Source organism: Alternaria postmessia (genome assembly GCF_024291825.1).
Source record: "Alternaria postmessia strain BMP 2775 chromosome Unknown scaffold_112, whole genome shotgun sequence".
Classification (NCBI taxonomy): Eukaryota; Fungi; Ascomycota; class Dothideomycetes; order Pleosporales; family Pleosporaceae; genus Alternaria; species Alternaria postmessia.
This window is the reverse complement of record NW_026260185.1, coordinates 1-22,972: the sequence shown is the minus strand read 5'-3', so window position 1 is coordinate 22,972 and position 22,972 is coordinate 1. Positions and strand designations below refer to the sequence as shown.

At 49.4% G+C, this 22,972-nt stretch overlaps 5 protein-coding genes across 5 annotated transcripts; 4 read left to right on the top strand and 1 right to left on the bottom strand.

The window, feature by feature from the left end:
- Positions 1–2,492: 2,492 nt before the first annotated feature.
- Positions 2,493–3,296, top strand: J4E82_010119 (uncharacterized protein; the record flags this gene model as incomplete). Its single annotated transcript, XM_051736335.1, has 1 exon — positions 2,493–3,296. The coding sequence occupies one exon, from the start codon at positions 2,493–2,495 to the stop codon at positions 3,294–3,296; it is 804 nt and encodes a 267-aa protein (XP_051583890.1).
- Positions 3,297–4,819: 1,523 nt separating this feature from the next.
- J4E82_010118 (uncharacterized protein) lies at positions 4,820–9,393 on the top strand (the record flags this gene model as incomplete). Its single annotated transcript, XM_051736334.1, has 4 exons — positions 4,820–7,131; positions 7,184–7,382; positions 7,434–8,431; positions 8,523–9,393. The coding sequence occupies 4 exons, from the start codon at positions 4,820–4,822 to the stop codon at positions 9,391–9,393; spliced, it is 4,380 nt and encodes a 1,459-aa protein (XP_051583889.1).
- Positions 9,394–9,733: 340 nt separating this feature from the next.
- Positions 9,734–11,740, bottom strand: J4E82_010117 (uncharacterized protein; the record flags this gene model as incomplete). The annotated part of the gene is made up of 1 exon (XM_051736333.1): positions 9,734–11,740. One exon carries the CDS (start codon positions 11,738–11,740, stop codon positions 9,734–9,736), a length of 2,007 nt encoding a protein of 668 aa, XP_051583888.1.
- Positions 11,741–18,512: 6,772 nt separating this feature from the next.
- On the top strand, positions 18,513–19,784 carry J4E82_010116 (uncharacterized protein; the record flags this gene model as incomplete). The annotated part of the gene is made up of 2 exons (XM_051736332.1): positions 18,513–18,754; positions 18,830–19,784. The coding sequence occupies 2 exons, from the start codon at positions 18,513–18,515 to the stop codon at positions 19,782–19,784; spliced, it is 1,197 nt and encodes a 398-aa protein (XP_051583887.1).
- A 645-nt stretch (positions 19,785–20,429) lies between these two features.
- On the top strand, positions 20,430–21,959 carry J4E82_010115 (uncharacterized protein; the record flags this gene model as incomplete). Its single annotated transcript, XM_051736331.1, has 3 exons — positions 20,430–20,434; positions 20,750–21,730; positions 21,830–21,959. 3 exons carry the CDS (start codon positions 20,430–20,432, stop codon positions 21,957–21,959), a joined length of 1,116 nt encoding a protein of 371 aa, XP_051583886.1.
- Positions 21,960–22,972: the final 1,013 nt, after the last annotated feature.

The window sequence follows — 22,972 nt, the reverse complement described above, 5'->3', positions numbered from 1 at the left end:
TTTTGTACACCAGGCAGTCGACAAAGCCGCAATGCAATTAAGGTAAGACTTACATCGAGGCGTACGAGGTTACATCCACACACTCTCGCCACAAGCGCTACTGTACAGTAACTTGGCGCCAGATGAACACCGTCGCCAGTTGAACACCCTAACAACAACAATATATTCAAAAAGATGAGGTTGTACAGCTACTACAAATCGTAATAAAATTGCGCAAAGCTAGGATTATATTATATATAGTCCTGCGGACGTTTTGGCTTATTTAGATATTTTTTTGGAGGGCGTTATGGGTCGTTGCCGTTGACTACGCGGCGGAGCAGCTCGTGCAACCCGTGCGGCTCCCACCACAGCTGTAGCAACACCACTACGCTTTTGACGCTTTTTAGCTGGCGGATGAGGTTGTGAAGCCTTACGATTACCTGATTGGGGCAATTTTATAGCTTTGGCAGCGTCGCGGAGGCTTCTACGGTGGTCTCTTTCGGCTTGCTCTGCAGCCCTCCGCTTTCTGCTCTCCTCCTAACCCTTCTCCTGCTTAATACGCTTCGCGGCTTTGAGTTGAAGATCACAATCGCGAGCTGCCTTCTTGGTCTTGGCTTGCTCGGCTTTTTGAAGCTTTTTAAGCTCGGCTTGTTGTTGTTGTGCTGCTCGACGATCGCGAGCTCGTTGTACACTCCTGGGCGACCACAGTTTGGCTCCCCTATGGTAAACCTCATCCTTATCAAGCTGGAGGGCGTAGCTCTGCTTTGTACGCCTCTCCTTGATGGCTAGGGACTGCCTGAGGCCCCTGATCTCTTCATGAAGTATACTGTTTTGAGCTGAGATGTGGCACAAGCTTTGTTGAAGCTTCTTGACGTCCTTACTGCCCTGATCCTTCACCTTACGGCGTACGATTGACTTGAGCTTAAGCTAATCCTCGCTGGAGAGGACTGACTAGCTGCTTTTAGAATCTGAAGCCTCCTTGGCAAACTTCTTGAGTATAACGTCTGGGTTGGCTGGCTGTATACTGGTGGCTTTAAAAGACCTCTTGATGAGTGGAGGCTTGAATACAGAGATCCAGGACCTCTAGAAGAGCGGGAAGAAGTCTCCTTTAGTTAAATTGAGCAACCCCTGGCTGTCCTGGAGGTATCCTATCAACTGGGTTGAGTAAGCTGTTGCAAGGGGTTTGAACATACAAACGTTGAGAGGTTGAAGCGTATGGGTAGCGTGAGGAGGCAGTACAAACAGGAGGATCTTGTTGTCGTTACAATACTTAATAAAACCCATGGTTACGTGGGATCTATGGCCGTTAAGGAGTAATAAACGATACCTAGTTGAAGCGTATCGTCTGGTCTCCTGTTCGAACACCCCCTTGAGCTAAGCTAACCCAATATTGTTGTTGCTCTAGCTGGAGGGTGATGACGTAGTAAACACTGAGTGTTCTCCTGCTTGTACAGCTTTAACCTAGCTTGATTGAACAGCTCCGTTGGACCCCTGGAAGATGAGCGTTGGACTCAAAGCGCTGCCATCCGAACAAATACAAGCTATAACTGTTATCCACTTAGTTGAGCCATCTTCAAGCGCTTGCCTTGCCCCTTTTTGCTCGTACAGTCTTCTGCTGAATATACGTTTTGTATTGCCAACCTGGCCAAGTTGAAACCCCTTTTTGTCCATATTGAATATATGGATGGGTTGTATATTGTACTCCTCTATCTTTTTATGTAAAAGCTTGAAATACAAGCTGTACTTTGCCCCTGAATTAGCTTTTGTACGCTCCTTGGCCATAGCTTTGCCGGAGCGAGAGATGAGATGGTTAGGATGCCGGCGGAGATACCGGTTAACCTAGCTTTTGGAGACTGGTTTGCCAGCTAACTGACTGGCAAACTGTTGTATTATTGTTCTTGTAGGTGGCAAACGTCGTTTGGTAAGCGTTTTGATATATCGTACAAGCTTAGCTTCGCGTTCTGGGTGGAGGGATTGGTTGCGTACGCTATAGTCCTCGGTTTCGTGTTTGTGCCGTCTTATTAGCGTAACGCGGTTGACGCTATACTTTTTAGCAATTTGTTGGTACGAGAATTGTTCTTCTGGATTACGCGATTCGATTTCTGCAATCGCTTCTTGAATCGGACTTATGGTGGTTGAGTTATGACGCGTTGAAGTTGGGGTGTTGTTTTTGGTGGGGTGTTCAACTGGCGACGGTGTTCATCTGGCGCCAAGTTACTGTAAGGGCGTTGCCGTGAACCCTGTACAAGCCATGCAGGGCTCCCGTTGGAGGGACGACATGCCCCCTACAGTGACTGCTAAGCACGCACGAACGTTCTCCAACCTCCGCTGAATCTTTCCGACACTTCTATTCCTCCACACGTTTTTTCTTTCGAGGCACACAGATATTTTCATGTTCATTACTTGGCTACCTTAGTTCACCGGCTGACATGGCCTACCACGTGCCTGCGCCTATTACGCTTGGCACTTCCTTAACGCTAAATTTCCTGGTCTTCATTGCAACATGCGCAAAGATGGCTGGAGCCTCGTCGGGTGTGGTAGAGGTTGATCTGATCTTTCCGCGCAACGAGACATATGCGCCTACCGCCTATTTGCCCATTATTTTCGCCTTCCAAAATTCTCATCTGGCGCCTTTCCTCGATCCGCTCATTCACATCAACGCTCAACTAGTCCAGAATGCGAACGGCAGCACTCCTCAATGGGCTCCGCCCGCGTCAATCGATCTGGAACAACTGCGATGGGCAAACTTTACCAACAACGACACCTACTTTGCATACCCAACTTACCAACGTAATGAATTCACCTTCGCGACTGAAGGGGTCTGGGAGATCACTTGGACATTCAACTGGGCAGTATGTACCGAAGACTCGTTGGCAAACAACATATTTATCCGAAACGAATCGCAACACACGATGACGCTCACCATCAGAAAGGACGCTCAAGAGGTAGATCTTGTGTCCGGAACAACGGGCAAGAGCTGCTCTGGACAAGATGGTGTCGCGGTCAACATCACGAATACGCTTCATATCCCTAGCTCCGCTCATTGGGAAGGTCAAACAGATAAGTGGGAAGGTCAAGGCGACATATGTGCATCCACGACGTCTTCTGTCCCTAAGTCGGATCCTTGTCGAGTGAGCATCGACCCTGCCGCCGCTGCAAGCATCTCATGTTCAATCACCTATGGTAGCTCAGCGGCAAATTTCAGCACAACAACCTCTTCGCTGACATGCCCGGAGGATAAGAAGGGCGCGGCTGGGCGTTTGACCATTGGGGGCATTGCAGCGCTGTTTGGGGTATTGTCCTACCTTCTTCATTAATATTAGGAGTTCTGTACATAGTCAAATTGATCGGTCATATGCTGACACCGTGCCTATCTGGCAACCGCTACAGCACCTGATTTGTGCCTACAGGTATCCATGGTTTAGAAGAAATTGGGTGTGATAGTGTACCAGAATTGAGCAATCAACAGGAGCCTTCGGGTTGAAACAGATACTAGACTATATTCTGACAGCGTGGGGTGCTCGCTTGGTTAAATGTCACACAAAGGATTGGCACTTTGAGCTTGTTTCGATCAAGCCCTTGGCACAGCAGCTTAGCTATGCTTGTGTTCAAAGAGCATCGCGCGTAAAAAAGATCACTTCGGCTTTAACGATCTAAAGAAAATATCGGTATGCCCTTCAGGACCCTTTTTCGGGACTTTCCTAAAAGTTGTCAGACGCCGCGGTGTGCTTCCTTAGCTTACTGGAAGATCTCATTCCGGTTTCCCTTCAAGCTTCGAGCCAGATGTCGGGTTCATCGAAATCACAGAATAGGAAGGTGTTCACGCAACAAGGATGATCTCAGAGTCAGCCCTACGTGCCCCTGCCAAGTAAGTTGGTCTGCCCCCTAATCATGCATCACCTTCGGATAAAGGCTCATTGATCTTGCCAGTAACCGTTGGAGGTCACTGAAAATGGGCTGTAGACTTTCGGAGAACGGAGTGTAGTTCCCGTATGTTGATCCGCGAATATCACTGACCACTTTGTTCTAATGAGGTACGGTTTTTAAAGCGTGTGGGTAATATCAACCCAATGTATCATGGGGCATGCCAAGAATCTTAAAATGACATTGCGGCGTAGCTACACTGCTAGTCCTTTTCGTGAAGATGTCCGACAGCGAAGGAGCGGTACCGGCACGCCCCATCGCCACAGCGGTCAAAGCGGGACGGCAATGAAGAAGCTTTGCCAAGCGAAGGAGCAGCGAAGGAGCAGCGTCTACGCCCCGTCGGCAGACTGGCCATAACAGCTTGGCAGTGAAGAAGCTTTGCCAATGATTCTCCGTATCTGGGCACGTGGACCTTCAATTAGATCACGGATCCTTTTATCAATGCGAAAGATGAGAAAAGCACAGGCCGGAGAGCGGAAAGCCTGCACGAGCTGTAAACGCTAGAGACGCAACGTATGATCGAAGAACGAGGGTCTTGATTGATGACCGGCAAAACGGATTCGGGAATCCTATACCGAGACATAGTTAGGTTACAGTGGTAATGAAGGGATCTACAAGGCGAACTTTCGAAGAGATGTCACTATGTTACTCGGGAGTGAGAAAAGACGTTAGGCATAAAGAAGTATAACAAAAGGCCTCCTTTCCGTGTATCAGGTCTCGGTGTAGCCTGTTTGTTGGCTTCAGTCACTCTCTACTCTCAGGTTCTGTTGATCTATCCCGTCTCTACTCTTCCTGCTATTTTGTTCACTCGTTGATCTCTAAACAACCGAGGACTATCCTCAAGCCCAGTCGGAGTATGGTGACCCTATCATGGTTCACCGCGGCGGTCGCGCTGTGGCTATCCGCCGATGGCGTAATGGCAAAGCCCCGACTTAGGCTCTCCTCGAGCCCAAACTACCGCAATTTTAACCAGTGTCCACAACGATGTGCCGATGCGGGTCCCAACACTGGCAACTGGTCGGCGTACCCCAGCTTCAAGAGTGTTAGCCGATGTGAACAGACTATGTTCTTCGACTTTTCCCTCTACGACCCGGTTGACGACCCAAGCCGCAACCACAACCTCTTCGCCTGTTCATCTTTCGGTCCTGATTTTGACAAGCTTCCTGCTACTGCAGCCAAATCCACTGGTGTGGAAAACCCTGTCGATGTTCACTTCGAGATCGGCTATTGGAATGAGGGTTTTGGTCTTGCGGTATCTAGCGTCCGCTCGCTGATTAAGCAGATGCGCGCGTATGCCGAACGCGGACATGGCGCTACAGAGTCACCCTTCATGATGTTCGGTCGCATCGGCCAAGCTTCAGTTGGTCTCTACATTGGTGAAGGTCTGCAGAACCAGGGACTTGTCGATGGCATGAAAATGTTCGAGGACAGGCTCCAGGACCTGAACTTCTCGACTCCAAGCTTGGCCATGCAACTGTGTGGGCCAGAGTACGACAGCACACACACCTTCGGATTGATGATCACCAGCAACGGCACATTTGCCCCTATCCAGGATGCTTTGAAGGCGTGGGACAAGTCACAGTGTCTGTCATTTGAACACTCGTCCAGGGTCTCTGGTCAGGCTACATTCACCACGCCTTTGATCTCGTTGAATGGAACTGCCAACTCGACTATAGCGAAAATCAACGAACATCGAGGTAACATCCTCCACGCTCGGCATAGCACCATCTATGCTCGGCATCACGCACTCCACGCTCGTACAGAGTGTGGCAAGACCGTTCAGGTCGGTGATGGCGACAGCTGCGGAACCCTCGCTACTAAGTGTGGCCTCCCCCCAGCCGCATTCTCCAAGATCCATCCCGAAGCCGACTTCTGTTCGAAGTTAATGCCAAAGCAGCACGTCTGCTGCACTGCCGGAACACTGCCTGATTTTTCTCCAAAGCCCAACAGCGATGGATCCTGCAACACGTATACGGTGAAGGCCAACGACAACTGCGACAGCATTAGTGCAGAGTACAGCCTATCTCGGGAGAAGCTCAACACTTACAACAAGAATACTTGGGGTTGGAACGGCTGTTCGCTGGAGATGTACCTCTTTCCTAACCAGAAGATCTGCTTGAGCACCGGTAGTCCGCCTTTCCCTGACGAGATCGCCAACGCACAATGCGGCCCTCAGAAACCAGGTACCCAGCCTCCCATGGCCGGCACAAACATTACCGAGATGAACCCATGCCCGTTGAATGCTTGCTGCAACATCTGGGGCCAATGCGGTCTCACGAAGGACTACTGCGTTGATACCAATACTGGCTCTCCTGGCACAGCCAAGAAGGACACCTTTGGTTGTATCTCGAATTGCGGCATGGACATCATCAAGGGCGATGGAACTGGCGCCATCAAGGTCGCTTACTTCGAGGGCTACGGTTTTGGCCGTAAGTGTTTGTTCCAGGACGCATCCCAGGTCGACACTTCACTATACACCAATCTTCACTTCGGTTTCGGCACCTTGACGGCCAACTACGAGGTTGGTACCGGCGATGCTCTGTCCACTTACCAATTCGGCGAATTCTCACGTCTCACTGGCGTGAAGAAGATCTTGTCCTTTGGTGGATGGGATTTCTCCACAATGCCAGCAACGTACATGATTTTCCGTGAGGGCGTCACACCTGCCAACCGCCTCAAGATGGCTACGAGCATCGCCGACTTCATCAAGAAGCACAATCTGAATGGCGTTGACATTGACTGGGAGTATCCCGGAGCGCCCGATATCCCTGGCATCCCAGCAGGTGGCAAGGACGATGGCAAGAACTACCTCGCGTTTTTGGCCACTTTGAAGAACCTGCTTCCAGGTAAATCCGTTTCTATTGCTGCACCTGCGTCTTACTGGTATCTCAAGCAGTTTCCGATCAAGGAAATCAGTAAGGTTGTCAACTACATTGTTTTCATGACCTACGATCTACACGGTCAATGGGATGCTACCAATGCATTCTCGCAGGAAGGATGTGACAACGGTAGCTGCCTGCGCAGTCAGGTCAACTTGACAGAGACCAAGCTATCCTTAGCCATGATCACTAAGGCAGGCGTACCCGGGAGGAAAGTCATCGTGGGAGTTACGATCTATGGGCGATCCTACAAGATGGCGCAAGCGGGATGCTCAGATCCGAGCTGTCAATACACCGGCGACTCTTCGACTTCATACGCCGCGAAAGGTCCCTGCACCGACACCGCTGGGTATTATCACTCCTTGGTAGACTCGTACTCTTTTGCTAACGTAACATCACAGGTACATTTCCAACGCAGAGATTGGTGAAATCATGTCATCCAAGAAACGTTCCATCACGAAGAGCTTTGTTGATGCGAGCAGCAACAGCGATATCCTGGTATATGACGACACCGAATGGGTTTCTTACATGAGCGACAAGACCAAGCAGAGCCGTTCGACTCTTTACAAGGCCTGGGGTATGGGAGGTACTACCGATTGGGTATGTAGTCGTGACACCTCGTTGTTACACCTTCACTGACTTAACCACCAGGCAAGCGATCTACAGGAGTACCACGACGTTCCCGCACCAGCATCGAGCTGGGCCCAGTTCAAACTACTTGCAGCCAGCGGGTCAGATCCCAAGACCGACCACTCTCGAAACGGTAACTGGACCAGCCACCATTGCCAAGACGACTTGATTGTTTATCCGCTGGACTCCACTCCTGCGGAGAAGTGGCAGGGGCTCGATGCTGATGGTGCCTGGAGCGATATTGTCCGGATCTGGAAAGATACTGATGCGAAGCGACGGCCAAGTGTGAGCTTCACGGCGTCCGTCGGACAGACGATCCACGTAGGTACGAACGCAGACTGCGCCAGCATGCTGGCGAACTCGAACTGCGAGCAAGCCAAGGACTGCGACGGAGGTTTCAATGCTGAGGATTCTGGAGCCGCAGGCGAGTTGATTTGGGACTCCATGGTGTTCATCCATCAGCTACACAAGGACTACTCTGACACGCTTTTCAAAGCGGCGTCGACGTTGAGCACCATGCTTGACAAATTCGAAGACACGTTTGCGCCGGTACCTCCTGCGCCCGATACCATGTGGATTGACTTCATGATCGACCTCATCACTCTTGGAACCGTTTCGGCCTGGGGTACCTTCATCCAGAGAGCAATCAAGGACGCGAAGCTGCTTGAGGGGCAAGCACACGATGATGTCAAGGAGGTGGTGAAGAATACACTCTCCATGAGTGGAACTATTACCAAGGATCTTTTGCCTCTTTCCGAGAAGGACAGCCAATGGACACCGGAAAAGCAGAAGACGTTCACGGCTTATATGGGCGAGGTCATTAATATCTGGGGCAATGTTACGTCGTTATCCCTCAACGCCACCTTTGATGGCTCAGACAACAGTATCACGCGTCTTGGTGATATGATGTCTGGAGGCAAGCTGGTGGGTTCAGCTCTCGCAGTGAGTGATGGAAATGAAGCAGATCTCCGAACCAATGTGCTAAAGACGGTCTTTGGATTCGGTATCCCAGCCTTGTGGTACGTACTTCCCCTGGAGAGGCCAACCTCCTCAATAAATGCCTGAGTCTGCTTTCCCCTTTGCACTTTTGCTGACAGAGTTTGATCACAGGTCTTACTCCAACACCCACGCTTTCGTCATCGACTCCGGCTACGGCTGCGACGAGGCCAAGGAGAAGCTTTCGAAATATCTCGACGCGGATACCGCGGATAGCAGTGGCGTCTGCATCGACGGCAGGATGTACTACCTAAGCCGCGCAGAAGGCAAATCCACAGAATGCAAATGCGAAATCACCGGCGATCACGGGCCCTGCCAGAACACCTGCCACGACAAGAAGTTCACCGCGCCTCCGGGTGTCGAAGAGCTCGATGGCGAACAGTTTGGCGGCATCAAGCTTGAGGATCTTGTGAGGGGCTCAGTCAACACCTACAACAACTACGGCGGCAAGAACGGCGCCGGCGCCCCAAACGTCGACGACGATGGTACATTCGACCTCCTCCTCCAGGCTGACGTAACTACCCCCGGCATGGTCCGTCTTTCCGTCTGCTCCCCAGAGCGCGCCTTCCAAGCCTGGGGCGCCCAGGACACGACCAACGTCCTCTACCCATGCAACGACGTACCAGGCAAAAGCCACTGCGGCGAGTCGACCTTCGAGGACCAGACCAGCGACGCGTCGCCCAGCGTTGACGACTGCCGCCAGATCATCAAGAACATCCAGGGCGACACGACGACCGAGTGGTCCGACACGCAGGTCATTGGGCACAGGCAGCGCGAGATTGCCAAATTTGGAAGCTGCAGCTTTGGCGTCGAGGCTAGTAAGACGAACGGAAATGTCAATTTCCAGGTCGGCGGGCAGGATGTTATTGATCTCATTAACAATGCTGTTGACAAATTTGGAGGCGGGGGGAAGATCGGTGCGCAGGGGCATATGTCGTGCAATGGCAACGTCCACGGGCAGGACGTTACGTGGGGAATCTACTAGGTAGAAGAAAAGCTGGTAACAAAGTCCGATGGCTAGATACTCGTTGCACAGCGCTAGCGCTCTTGGTGCTGTCGAACGGGTAACTTTAACTATATTTGTATAATAAACGTACATTCTCCCACATACGACCATAGGACACTGAAAATTAGGCTTCCCGTCCGCTCAGCCATATACAAGCAGTGTACCGGCGGATTAGTAGTTAGGTGGGTGACCACTAGCGAATCCCCGCTGTTGTATGTTTTTGCGTCTTTTTGCTCCATAACACGGCCCATTATGCAATTTAGCCTCGTCAGATTTACGAGAGCTTATAGTAAGTCCCTGTGTAGAAAGGTTCTGGTCATCAGACGAGATGCAGTACTTTCTCGTGGAGATCGCCCTTGTCTCGTAGGTCTAGTGCTTCTCCCTTCTGGAGTCCCTCAACATAGCACTCACCAACGAGACGATAGCAGTCGGTGCGGAGAAGAGCATGACTTTTCGCAGGCGCTGGTGTACATTCTTTTAACTTCTTCTTCTTTTGGAACGGATTCCAGCTCTTCAATGAGCCTTTGAATTTCTCGACTGAGCTGGTGGAAAGATCCATATCAAGGTCCAGCCACTCAGGACAGTTGGGTCCTTTCGTTACTTTCTGCACAACAAAGGGCGTTTTCCCACCATACAGTACGCATACCTCGTCTCCAACTCGTGTAATCGGCGGTCCACTGCCAATGTACCCCGTCTCAGTTACGAAGATGGCCCGTTCAATATCCACAGCGATGTTGAATCTCAACGCCATCAAAGACAGCCTTTCCAAGGCTTCTTCACTTGAGATGTCCTCCATACAAGGCGACTCGATGTCTCGTTTATTTGGGGCAGAGAAAGCGCTGAATCTGGGAAGTGTGCCTGGTTCCTCTTCTTTCGCGTATTGAAGGCCAAACTCGTAATACGCAGTAAAGTACTGCCCAGGCGACCCTGTTTCAGGCGGTCCGCAAGCAGAACCCCCCGTAATGACCTTCGCAAATGCTTCTCCGTTAAGCGAGTACCGACCGCGGCCATTCACCTCCCATCCCCAAAGGATGGCCTTCCATATCTCTATGACAGCGCGGAACTGGTTCAAGGAGAACATCGGATCGTGATCGTTATGAATATCATCCAAATGGGTGTATACCTTCGCGATTCTGTCGACAACGATGCCTTTCAGGGAGAGTATGCGGTCATCTTGCGATTCGACAATACACGGCTCGGTATCGTATGTTGTTTGGAAAGTAAAGTGGGACATGCGCTGCACGATAGCACAGTTGCTGTGTATTTTATCCCATTTGGGCACCCAGGAAGATTGTCCCTTGTCCCAGGCAAAATATCCTTCGTCGTCACGCTCCTGACGTACTGAACTCAATATATGCAGTGTCGGCTTTGGTCCGTAGGAGCCAGGCATCTCGATGCAGTGTCTTGCAACATCTCGGAACACAGCCTCCCAGTCTCGGGCGTAGTCGATGCGTAAGCGCGGATATTTCTCAGGTGTTAGAGATTCGATGGATAGGCCCAGTACCGCATAGATCTTGTCATGTGGGACCGTAGAGTTGAATCTAGATATCTGATCCAGTCTGCGCATCAAGGTCGGAGTCTTATACCTACGGCATGTTTCGATCATGGAGATATTGCTCAATATACGGAGGCCGTCTATGTTGTCTGGGTAAGCACGAGCTATAAACCAATTCACCGCTTGTGACAGTTGGCCCCAGCCGAGTCTCGCATTCTTTCCTACCATCAGTAGCGTGTCGTCCGCACTTGATGCTTCCTGGATGATCCATACGCGACTAAACCATGGCCTGCTTGAAAATTTGCTCAAGCTCTCCCATTCCGGAGCACCAACCTTGGGGAGACCGACTGTGCTCGGATCTTCAAAAGGCTGCATGCTCCCCGCGCTACTCATGAATAGCTTTTGATAATCCAGTTTGCCGACCGTGTCTTTCCCACGCACGATCCTGTGTGCTGTTTTCAGAAAAGACATAGCCTTGATCGCAACCTCGACTCCATCCCTGTCGTTTCTGGTTCCGTCTATTATCGCATCGCCCAGCCAGACGAGCACTCTTCCACACATTGTGTATATATCCTTCATGCGCATGACCTGTATATTCTTCTCTTCGACATCCTGCTGGTTGATACACACAGCGTCTACCCATAGCAGCTCTGCCTTTTCAGTATTCCTGACTCTCCGCAAGGCTGCCTCCAGATTCATCGTCACCTCGATTGTCTTGCCATCTACCTTGATCCGCTCTTTGACGTCCGCATAGCCCCACACATAGGACAGTGCATCGAAAGCGCCTGAGACCTCTTCCAACGAAACGGTAAGAAGCTCGCACTGTATCATGTCACACTCGGTGCAGATGCACGCATCTCCACAACACACTTCATCACGCAGGATTTTGCCCCATTCGAAATCCTGCACGAACACCCTCTCAAACAGGCTTTCAGTAATGGCTCTGCAGTCCTCCCTTTCGCAATCACTTTCCTCGCCATCTTGGTGGTAGTGGCCGCTCCCACTGGGTACGGTCGTGGGTAAGATTCGCAATAGCCGGATTTGGTCGCCTTCAAGAGGTGAGTAAGTCGGCAATGAGTAGGTAGGCGGCGTGGGCAGTGAGTTGGTCGATGAGGAAGCGCTTTGTGCCTGACGGCTGTCGCCCCTGCAGCACCCGTCAAAGGGCATGAAGCGGTGATGGGGGTGGATGAACTCGGCGTTCTTGAGACAGTCAGAGCAGTAATCCCAGTCTGGGCAGTCCAAGCACTTGTGGCGGACACCGTAGATGTACTTGTCGCAGCCATCGCAGATAGCGCTGTAATGAACGTTCATGCCAGAACTGCACTGGCAGCATGAATGAGATGTTACCGACATGTCGTCGATTTGTTTCCTGCTTACAACTACTTTCCTGATCTCATATATCTGGATAGGTTCCTGTGAGAGGGGCTGTGCTAAAGCAACGCCCGGCGGCTATTTTGGGATAGGATTTGGGGGCCAAAAGATTCATGATCTAATGAGGGTATACCTCGGTACCTTGCCGAGGCTCGCACCTTAAACCCCATTTCTGTTCGCGCATCAGGCTGCCAGCAATTTGTGTTTATCAACAATCAATTATGAAACTGTGCGGAATATTGGAAAACTATAGACCTGAGACGTTATGGGAACTGTTGGAGGGTGTCGCAACATAGTGCTTTCTACTAAGCGCTATCGAGTACGCCACTGAAATTGAGCATAAAAGACGCATTGTATGTTAGTGATGGTCAATGCATCGTGAAGTTTTGCGAGGTCGAAGTAGCACACCCACATTGCCCAGCGACCCACGGCAACTGCACTTGTTACTTCGACATGATTCGCACTACTCCAGATTTCAGGATTCAAAGTAACAACTAGAATATTGCACGTGTGAGCCGCTCATGCCTTGCTCCTACCGACTTCTTCCACGCTCTACTCACCACTGCTGCCCTGTGCTCCTCGCTCGACTGCGCTCCAACACCTCAAACCCCCACTTACAACTGTCATCTACAGCGCGCTCAAATGTATCATATTGTATGTAATTAATTGTGTCACGTCTGATAGTTCACCCTAGCCGTAGCTTGTTTGCAGGACCTACAGCAAAATTACTAACGCAGCCAGCTCCCACACGTGCTCGCGGAAGTGCTTCGCCTGCGACAGCTAGGTATGAAGACTGACGGATAAATAACAACAGAGAAGATTGTATGCACGTTTTTAACAGTGAGTCCGTTTGACGGCGAGGTCGAAGTCACCTTTCTTGGTGTCGCTGGATGGGCGGTTTGTAGCTTGCTATAAGTTTTGTTTACGTACAATCCTTCACATACGACTATAGGACAGTGGGAATTAGTTCACTCGTCCGCCCGGCCATCTTTCGGATAGCTTAGCGCGCCCACTTCTGGCAACAGAAACAGGTTTCGCGAAACAGGTTCTAGTATTACTTTCGCGACTAACGTAACAACAGAAAACGTTGTTTAGTCGTAGGTATAGTAGTTGTAAGCTTCCCCCACTTAGATACATTCAGTCATCCAACATGACATTCACAGCTTGGGCGCGAGTTGTTCTAGCAATAAGTAAGTACGCGCAAGCCTCCTACTTCGGAACCTTTCGACCTTCGCGACTACTTTTTGCGAGTGGCCAATTCGTCTTTAGGAGTTGTCGCATCGCATGTTTGCAGCGTCCAAAAGTGAATGAAAGGCGTAGCTAATGCTAAACTGTTAACTTATATTAGGTAAAAATCCCTAAAAATGTTGTCTAGGTCTGTTAAGTAGCTATGTAATAAAACAGATTATGCGGTACATCTTTTAGAAAGAGGCACTCTAATAAGTGCTAGGGATAAAATTGCTACACGAGATGAAAGTACCGTAAGCCTATTCCTTTGTTGATGAATGCTTCAGCACTTGCTCTTGGATCAGGAAAACCATTGTCTCTCCATTCCATATCAAGACCCTCTCCCGTGGTATCATTTACAAACCACGAGATAACATGATCCCGATCATGGTCTTTTCTCCTCCAACCAGAAGGTAGTGGCCCTAATCTTGGATCTTCGATCGCGTAATGACCTGAATTCTCATTGAGATAGCAGCGCCAGTAGGCACCCGTCTTCTCATCGTAACGGGCGATACTTCGAGTTTGAGGTGGGAGTGGGCCTAACAAAGCTTCGCCATTCATGAATCCGTGGAGATAGCACTCCCCTACCATCTGAAAGTGACCATCTCTTGAGGGTCGAAGGACAAAAGCACCTCGTCCTCCGAGTAGTATGACAATCTCGTCCCCAGGTTTGGTGGTGTCAGGTCCGAGGCCCATACCGCCACTGTCCGTTCTTAGCAGTGAGCGGCCTCTCAGATACTTGTTTGCATTATCCAACTCCTTCAATTGGCTTGCCGAAATCCCTGCAAAGCCATCACCACCTTCAAGGATTTTCTTAACAATGTCCCGAAATGTATCCCAGTTTGGTGAATTCTTGTCTTCTGGGATGTATATGTTAGAGAACAAGCCGCCGTTCAAAGTCATACAAAAAGCATCCAAAACCAGTTCATGGCGTTTCCCGTTCGTAATCTCTTCTAGCAGTGGCGTTGCAAGTCGACGAATCGCGTTTGTAATCGACTCATCCTCCTGCCACTTGTCAACCTCGTTGATCGTGGCCACGTGAATTCCTTGGAGGCTCAAATTATCACCATCGCGCAAAGCAGCACAAGACGCCCTTGCGGAAGCTGTTGAGATCGTCTGTAATAGACATGAACTTGGGGGAATTGCCAAATTGGGAACCCAAGACGGCAAGCCGGCTGTAGTACTTGTTCCATCGCAAAGCGTTAAGATGTCCAGTGCAGAATTATGCTGTATCCACTGCCATATAGCCTCCTGGAAAACTTGCTTTGTCGTCATGTTGTAGTCCGGAGTGATTTTCAGGTCCCGCTCATATGTTTCCAAAAAAGACAGAACAGCAAAGATCCTATCTCGGGGATCTGAGCAACGACATCGGCGCGTGAAGCTTATTATACCGGAAAGATTTGTATATCCTAAATCTCCCATGGACCAGACATGTCGTAGACCAGCTTTATCTATGGTTGGATTGAGCGACGACTTGTTGAATAGGCACAGAGCTGATTTGCGCAAGTCCGACCATAGTATTACTGCCTGACCGCATACAACGATGGCTTCCACATTTGCCATCCGAATCTCTTGTTGTATCCACAGTCTTTGGAACCACTCTCTTCCGTATAGATCTTGTATTCCAGCAACAGTATCGGAACTGTATGGCAATGGACTTTCTGGATCGGACCAATGATTGTCGTCTAAATCACTGTCTTGAGCAGGAGTTGTCCTCCAAAAAGACCAATTGGCTTGTATCTTGGAGCTTAGAGAATTGAGGGCTCTTATAGCAGTATCGGTATTAGGCCCTGCAGGACCAATCCAGACGGTGACCTGTTTTGCCCTTGCGTATATATCTGCCATACGCTTGACCTGCTCACCACGTTCGTCTAAATCGTCCTGGTTCACGCAAATCGCATCTATCCACATAATCCGAGGCTTATCAGCATATCGCAGGTGCCTTAACGCAACTTCGAGATTCCTGGTGACTTTAAGACTGCAGTCCCTGAGATGACCAATACTGATCTCAGGTGAGTTTTCGCTAGACCCCCAAGTGTATGATAGAGCCTCGAAGTTTGGTACAGGCTCATCGGGATTGAAGGAAATCGTATGCAGATCGGCTACTATGTCTGATTTGTCGACGCCTGGGAAAAGCGTCACCAATCGGATTTCATTTGCGGTCTCATCGAGTTTGTTGTATCCGTATCTTGGCATATCGATTGCAGGGCAGAGCGATTGGCGGTACAGGGCGATGAGCAGTACGGATCAATGGGCAGCACAGATGGTGCGAGTGAGTATGGCCAGCTATAACGTTAGATCTTCGTAAAACATGTAATGAGTAAGTGATGCACCTCGGTTTTTCCTAAGCCTGCCCGATGACAACTGCTCCTCGCCTGCAAAAGAACGTGTCGATGCTTTATTGGGTGGTTATAGTTATCTAATTACTATCCTTTTCCGGCGCCTGATTTCTTCAAAGGATTGATGCTTTCGCGGGTCTCCTGCTATTGGTCGTGGTGTCTCACGCACTGCATTCGTGGTATTCATGTACCATCCTATTGCCTTCTAGTGCTGGGGTGGTGGTAGATCTTTCCAATCATTGCTGAGTTCTATCTGTCAGTCAAAAGCGAGCATAGATTATGTGGCATATGGCATGATGATTGCAGGCGGAGCTTGAGTAGCATACACATTCGCTCAGCATGTTCAGCTTACTATTCGTATCCCTACTGCTCATCTTCCTAAACGCTTTCCTCATTTTCCTCACATTCGTCACACAACGCTCCGCAGTTTTGGTCTATGTATCCAACCCATACCGTAGCACTCATAGCGCAGCTATCGTCATCTTCTTCGAAAAATCGACAGGCACTGAAATAATCTTCCGTGTTTTGCAAAGCCCCACATCCAGGACACAGAAATCGATATTGTCCTTCTGCACACATTGCTATATAACAGTGAGCCAAAACTATAGTAGCAGAGGATTTTAGCAAAAAGAGCTTGAAATGGTCCAACATACAGATTCGGATCGTCGATGTGTTTGGATGTAGATTTCAAGGTTGTTGTTATTGAGAATAAGTTGAATATAGTATAAGGAAATAGAGCACTAGAACAATGAGGTTCAGGTGATTGTAGATAAGATCACTGCTCGTTCTGTAGATCGAATAGAGGTGCGTGTAGTAGTAACCTGCTCTCTAGCAGTCTATGATTGATGCCCTACTCGTGTGATTCTTATTTGCCTTGTCACTCTATGGGCTTCATCTTTCTAGGCTATGCATAACATTCCAATAAATCTATGCCACGTACATACAGGTCTAAAGCCTTGTGGCGTCTATGGCGCACAACCATCACGTCTGTTGAGGGGTACGATTATGCAAGCCACATCGATTCATAGTGGGTCACGACAAGGCTGAGAAGAACTATCTAGTCAAAGGGAAGGCACAGCTTTCGAGCGCCAAATGATCGGCCTTAATCATGCGATCGCTAGAACACCAAATCCCGAAATTTACAAACTAGAAGTATCGTTCGGCAAGACTAACTTTGACAGCATCTTCTAGCTCATCGTGGCTGAGATGCGAGAAGTGAGAAATGAGACTTTAATAAAGCCACCAACATTATCCACAGCTACTCAGCAATGTCAACCAACGGATTACCGCTAGGTCCGCAAAGAATCAGCCAAATCCGTGCCGCTCAGCCTCCTTCCTCTTGGCGCATGCCTCTATCTAACGCATCAAGTGGCGCGGCACGTCCATAATTAGCGCGGCGTCAGCAAACTAAATATCTGTTTACAGAATACACGAAACCGAAAACAGTGCATTTAGGGGCAATTGTGACGATAGAGTAAGAGAGAACTAGGCTTCCCGTCCGCTCAGCTATATACAAGCAGTGTACCGGCGGATTAGTAGTTAGGTAGGTAACTACTAGCGAATCCCCGCTGTTATATAGTTTTGCGTCTTTTTGTTCTATAGCACGGAACACCACGCGATTCCTTTTTGTCTAGTAGTCTACCAATGAACCTGCTTATACAGATATACTTCCCCACCAGTGTCGTCGCAGTTCCCCTTATCGCAGCCCCGAAGGCCTGTCAACGGTCATTCATTATCCTACATTCAGCTTTCCGATAGTGCACGTTGCACTTGGAGCGCGTCGATTCTAACATAGTTGTGATCATTGTAGGTGCTCCTTTCTACACTTCGGAGGTTATACTTTTACATCATCCCTTCTATGTTTTCGACAGTGATTGCATGACTATTGCGAATAATCATGCTCACTATTAGGTATCGCTTGAGAAGGAAAGCAAAGTTTATCCTTTGCACCCGACTTCTCTCTGCTGGGAACGTGTAAGCTGTGCGGAATTCGGTGCGTGAAGCTCATCGCTACATTGTGGTTAGAGGTACTACACAACAGCATACACTGCGGGATGAAGGAGCTGAGGAAGTTCGACCCATGGCCCACAGCCTACTCGTATCTGAGTGTTGAAACTGAATAGACTTTGGTAATATGATTGCGACCCTATCATGAGACCTCTTGCTGAGTCTATTAGTGGAGCCAGAGTTCTGATTACCAGAGAGATCGTGCGGGGAGCTGCGGGAGCCTCTCCGCATCAATGTTCAGCCGCATCGCCAAAAGGAAATCTAGACGCTGATTCCTGCCGATACCTTTCCAATTTCAGTCTGGGTTTGACGTTCGAAGCCTCTGGATGTTATGTGCGGTCATACTCTAGCCCTTCCAGGTTACTCCGAACTTCGACACACTAATGCAATCAGTCCTTTGAGATCGAGACCTTGGGAAGCTAGCCCAGGCTTAGCGGATCTTGCCACTACACAACAGCTACTACCTAACCAAAAGCAATGATAGATCACTCAATACAGGTTCTAGATGATGCAGGCTCCGTACCTAGATGCTCTACGCAGCCCGTGGAATTCCGAAAGACTTCGCGATCAAACTGGCACTTGTGGCATTCTTATAGCTGGGCATTTAGAACGACTTACAGTGCGTTGCGCAAAGAACCTCTTTTTGGACCACCAGCATCATGGACGCTGCAACGGTTGTCTCTATTATCCTTGCTATCGTCTTTACTATCCTTGCTATCGTCTCTTTACTTGATACTGTTGCCGTTGCGATCGTCGGTCACATATCGAACAAATGCCTCGCGGAAGAGGCTGGAAAAGCAGCCATAGATCAGGACAACAAATCTCAAGAATTGAACCACAAATATGAGTTGTTGAAGCAGGAGCTGCATGACAGGAAAGAGACGGAGGCGCTGATCTACAAGTACGGGCAGCCTTTGTTGGTTGCCCCTTACGAGCTGTAAGCTCGACTCTACGAGCTGCGTCAGTATCCAATCAGCAAAGCGCATCTAGGATCGAAGGAGGGCCTCCAGGATCTCAAGCAATACACTTGCTACAAACTCGCTCAGTACTTTGCCTGGTCACACGTTCTGAGGATGAAGGCAAAATTCTTCTCCTTTTGCGAAGATGAAGAACTCAAGAAGGTCGGCACCCTTATTCTTTGCGTCGAAGAAGGATTCGACCGACGACGAGGTTATGATGCTTACAACCTTGGTGTGTGGCCTGGATCTCGTATCCTCGTTGCTGAACGTATGCTCCTCGTCGTGGAAAAGGATAAGGTTGCCACCGAAACGACGGTGAAGGGCTTTCATACGTTCCTCAAAGAGTGGGATACACTTTCCAAGGAGCCAATGGGATACTACTGCCAGTGGATCGACGATCTTGTTGTTGCTCGCAAGGCCCGATTTCGACACTGGGAAGACGCCCTTCGATGCACGCAGCACCACCTGGTCGATCTGGTGAAGTACCTAGACCGTAACGAGATGTATCAACATATTAGAAAGATCAAGAAGAAAGGAATATGGTGTAACTGCGAGAGCTGCACAGCGGAAGAGCAAAGAAAGGCGCTCGTGGACGGAAAAAGGCCGCCTATGTATCGAAGAAGGACGGTCACGGACCGAAAGAAGATACTTGCGGATCGATCAGACTCGCGATATACCAACCGAGGTTTACGGCCATGGTACAGATATGACAAGTGGGATCCAGATTATGACGATACGATTGACCTGGATAGAATGCTGGAGATGACCTGCACCGCAGGATTCGACCAAAAGCTTTACCCTGGCGTCTGGAATCGCACGATGAATTGGAAAGAAATGCATTGGTGGGAAGAAGACTATGGTACAAATTCCGATGACGGCCACAGCGTTAATGAAGACTTTGAAAAGCTGCAAAGTCATGAGAAGTTGCACAAGGAAGGACAAGCGAAAATAAAGGTTGTGTTTGCAAAATAGAGGTACAAGGTTGATGAACACGATAAGAACGACGCTGCGGAGGACGTTGAGGTCGACAAAGAGCGTGAAAACCACAACCACAACTATTGGGAGTCGGTTTCGTAAAAAAGCAAGCAGGCGTTCACAATGAATCAATATGCGCATTCATTGAAGCGTGAAAGCATCGCTTGTGCGGTGTGGCGTCATTGCGATATTGAGGCCAGTTGAGAGGCAGCAAGTGCGGATGAGTTGTCTTCGCGAGTGGAGCAGCGAGCACAAATTGATGCGCGCTGGAATCGTCGTGATGGGAGGTGTGGAAGGTGGATATAACTCAGTGGGGGCACGTCCAGGGCACTTCTACCGGCGCCCCACTTCTTGGGCTCTTCGTCAGTTTTGTGGATTATCGCGCAATGAAGCTAAGTCGCAGGCTCCACCACGCGATAAACAACCACTCCAACATATAATAAACCAGGGTAAGATCGAATTACGGAAGATAGGCGAAGCGTTGCTACGAAAGATGAAGTTGACCAATTATCTCTTCGCGACCGGAACATGCGCGGCATATCTTATTCCACTTGCTCATGCGGCGAACGTTTCAAACCCCCATGATAGTGCGGTGCAAGACGCCACAGCATTTGCAATTCAGGTAAATGACAAATCGCAAACATGCTGTATTATTGTTAACACTCCTTCAGTATGCGTATCCAATATCTCAATGGCAACAAGCTGTGACGAACATCCTGGATGCCGTCAATAACACGAATACTTTATGGCCATATCATACACTTTCAGGCCCCTTAAATCGCACTATAGTCGGTCCAAATGCAGACACGCTGTATATTTGGGCGGCTATCGACTTATCGCATGAAGACCTCGTCTTGACCATCCCCAACATCAGTGATGGAAGAAACTGGATATGGCCTTTCTATGACCTGTTAGTCTCGTTAAAGGTCAAACATGTACAACAAAATACTGACTGATCTCAGTTATGGCAGCAATTTTGCCTGGATGTCAATCAATGAGGACTCGCCACCTGGGGACTATCTAATCAGACGTGCAGACGATGCATTTGTTCAACCAGGAATTGAATACGCTAATCCGTCTGAACCATCTGGTTACAAAGGTATAATTTCGTATGCCACCACCTACGGTATCATGCTTGGTCGTATCCTTGTACGTCAAAATACCACGGAAGATATTGCGACCATACGCAACTACGAAGACCAGACCTTCCTCAAAACAGTTCCTCGTACACTGTCTCAACCTTCCGTAGCACAAGCACCTAGACTGACACGTGATCTTATCGATACCTCGAACGCCACTGATAGAGTCACTGGCTACCTAGAACTGCTGGCCAAGATCGGACAGTTCAATCAACCCGAAGTACTTGCAGACCGGTACCGAGTAGCGTCCAAACTTGGTCTTGCTGGCATTGCAGATGGAGTTTACACTCCACCTCGGACATTCAACCTAACTGCTGCTACCATTGCAGCAAACGCAAGCATCTCTGCAGCTTACTCCCAAAACTTGATCGATGTCGGCAACAACTGGGTCATCCCGAAAGTAAAGTGCCAAGGCATCTTTGGCCTCGAATACGGCTGTCGTGCTTACCGCGCCCTCCGCGGTTATCTGGGGCTAGTACAATCTGAAAACCTCTTCATCACGAACAAATCGGACAATTTGACCTTGAGCGCGACGTCGGCCTTTCTCTTCACCATCTCTGGCAAGCCGCCGATCAAGTCGACCGGATTTTGGAGTTTGACTGTGTATGGAGCGGACCAGTATCTAGTGCCCAACGAACTGGGTAGGTACGTCATTGGAGACCGAAGCACGCAGTTGAAGTATGAGGATGGTGGCCTGGTATATGGTGGTGATGGCGGGCTTTCCGGGAACGGGATGGAGGATGGGCGATTCCAGGTCCTATTGCAACCTGCTGATATTCCCCCACCCAATAACTGGACTAGCAAGTAAGTTTACTCATCTTTCACTGTGTTAGTCGCCTCCGCCTTTCACCATACGAATTGTTTGGATGCGATAGAACATTGACTGACTTGAGACTTGCATAGCTGGCTTCCGGCCCCAGCGGGTGGCGGTAAGCTTCTATATTCGATACGGTTCTACTCCCCAGCAGAAGCTTTCACCAATGGGTCATACATATTCCCAACTGTCGAAACCGTCGGTGCAATCACGGCTTGAGGACGATCTACTCTCGAAAACGCTCTTACATCGAGGAATCGAAAGGAAAACACTTGTAATATTGTTTCTTATATCTGCCAGAGCCAGTATCAGTTGCGAGCAGCTAGATTCCATCAATCCGTGTACACGTTCTAGCTTGCATATCTCAGTATGCACGCGAGAAATACTTTCTAACGTGCCACGACACCTGCATAGATTCCGCGTTCTCCAGCAGATCTCGTGCAGGGTCCTGAGCGCCTGAAAAAACAAGAGATTCTCACGACAGGATTTGTCCACCGGTGTAGGTGAGGAGAGTATTGCCATATCAGCTACAGAAAGAATTAGCGAGCCGCTCTATAGAGTAGCATAGGAAGGGAGGCGTGCTATTCTTTTGGTTCGATGACACATCGCTTACCCTTTGGCAAAGTCATGAAGTATGTGTCGACCTCCATCTCTGCCTTGCTAAACGATCTAGCACTGGACGCTGTAACGCCTTTCGTAAAGGTGCTGTAGAAATTTGCAAGAGCATGACGAAGTTCAAGCTGAGCAAAGTGTGCACCGATGCATGCTAAGGTCCATGTTAGTCAGTTTCATTCCTAGCAAGGACAAAAAGGGCCAAGGCTCACCTCGGCTACCTCCACCGAACGTGTAGAAGCTTTGCAACATATCTGTTGAAGCGTTGTCCCATCTTGCAGGAATAAACTTTTCCGGATCCTTGAATACTGTCGAGTTACGGTGCATGGACCACGCTTGTACTCCAACGATAGCGCCTGCCGGTATGTGATGTCCGCATAGTTCAGTTCCTCCTTCAGGAACAACACGAGGAAGACTTTGGCCAATAGGGGGCCTTATGCGGAGCGTTTCGGTAAGCACGTTATTGAGTAACTTGCACTTGCGCAAATTGTCATCTGTGAAGCCGTCCGGAAGGGCTACGACTTTGTTACACGGGGTTAGGCTATACTTCTCTAGGCTCGGTCCGTACTAAGGCGAGGTAGACTAAAGCGGTAGTCCGTGAGGTATCGTATGGAATGATC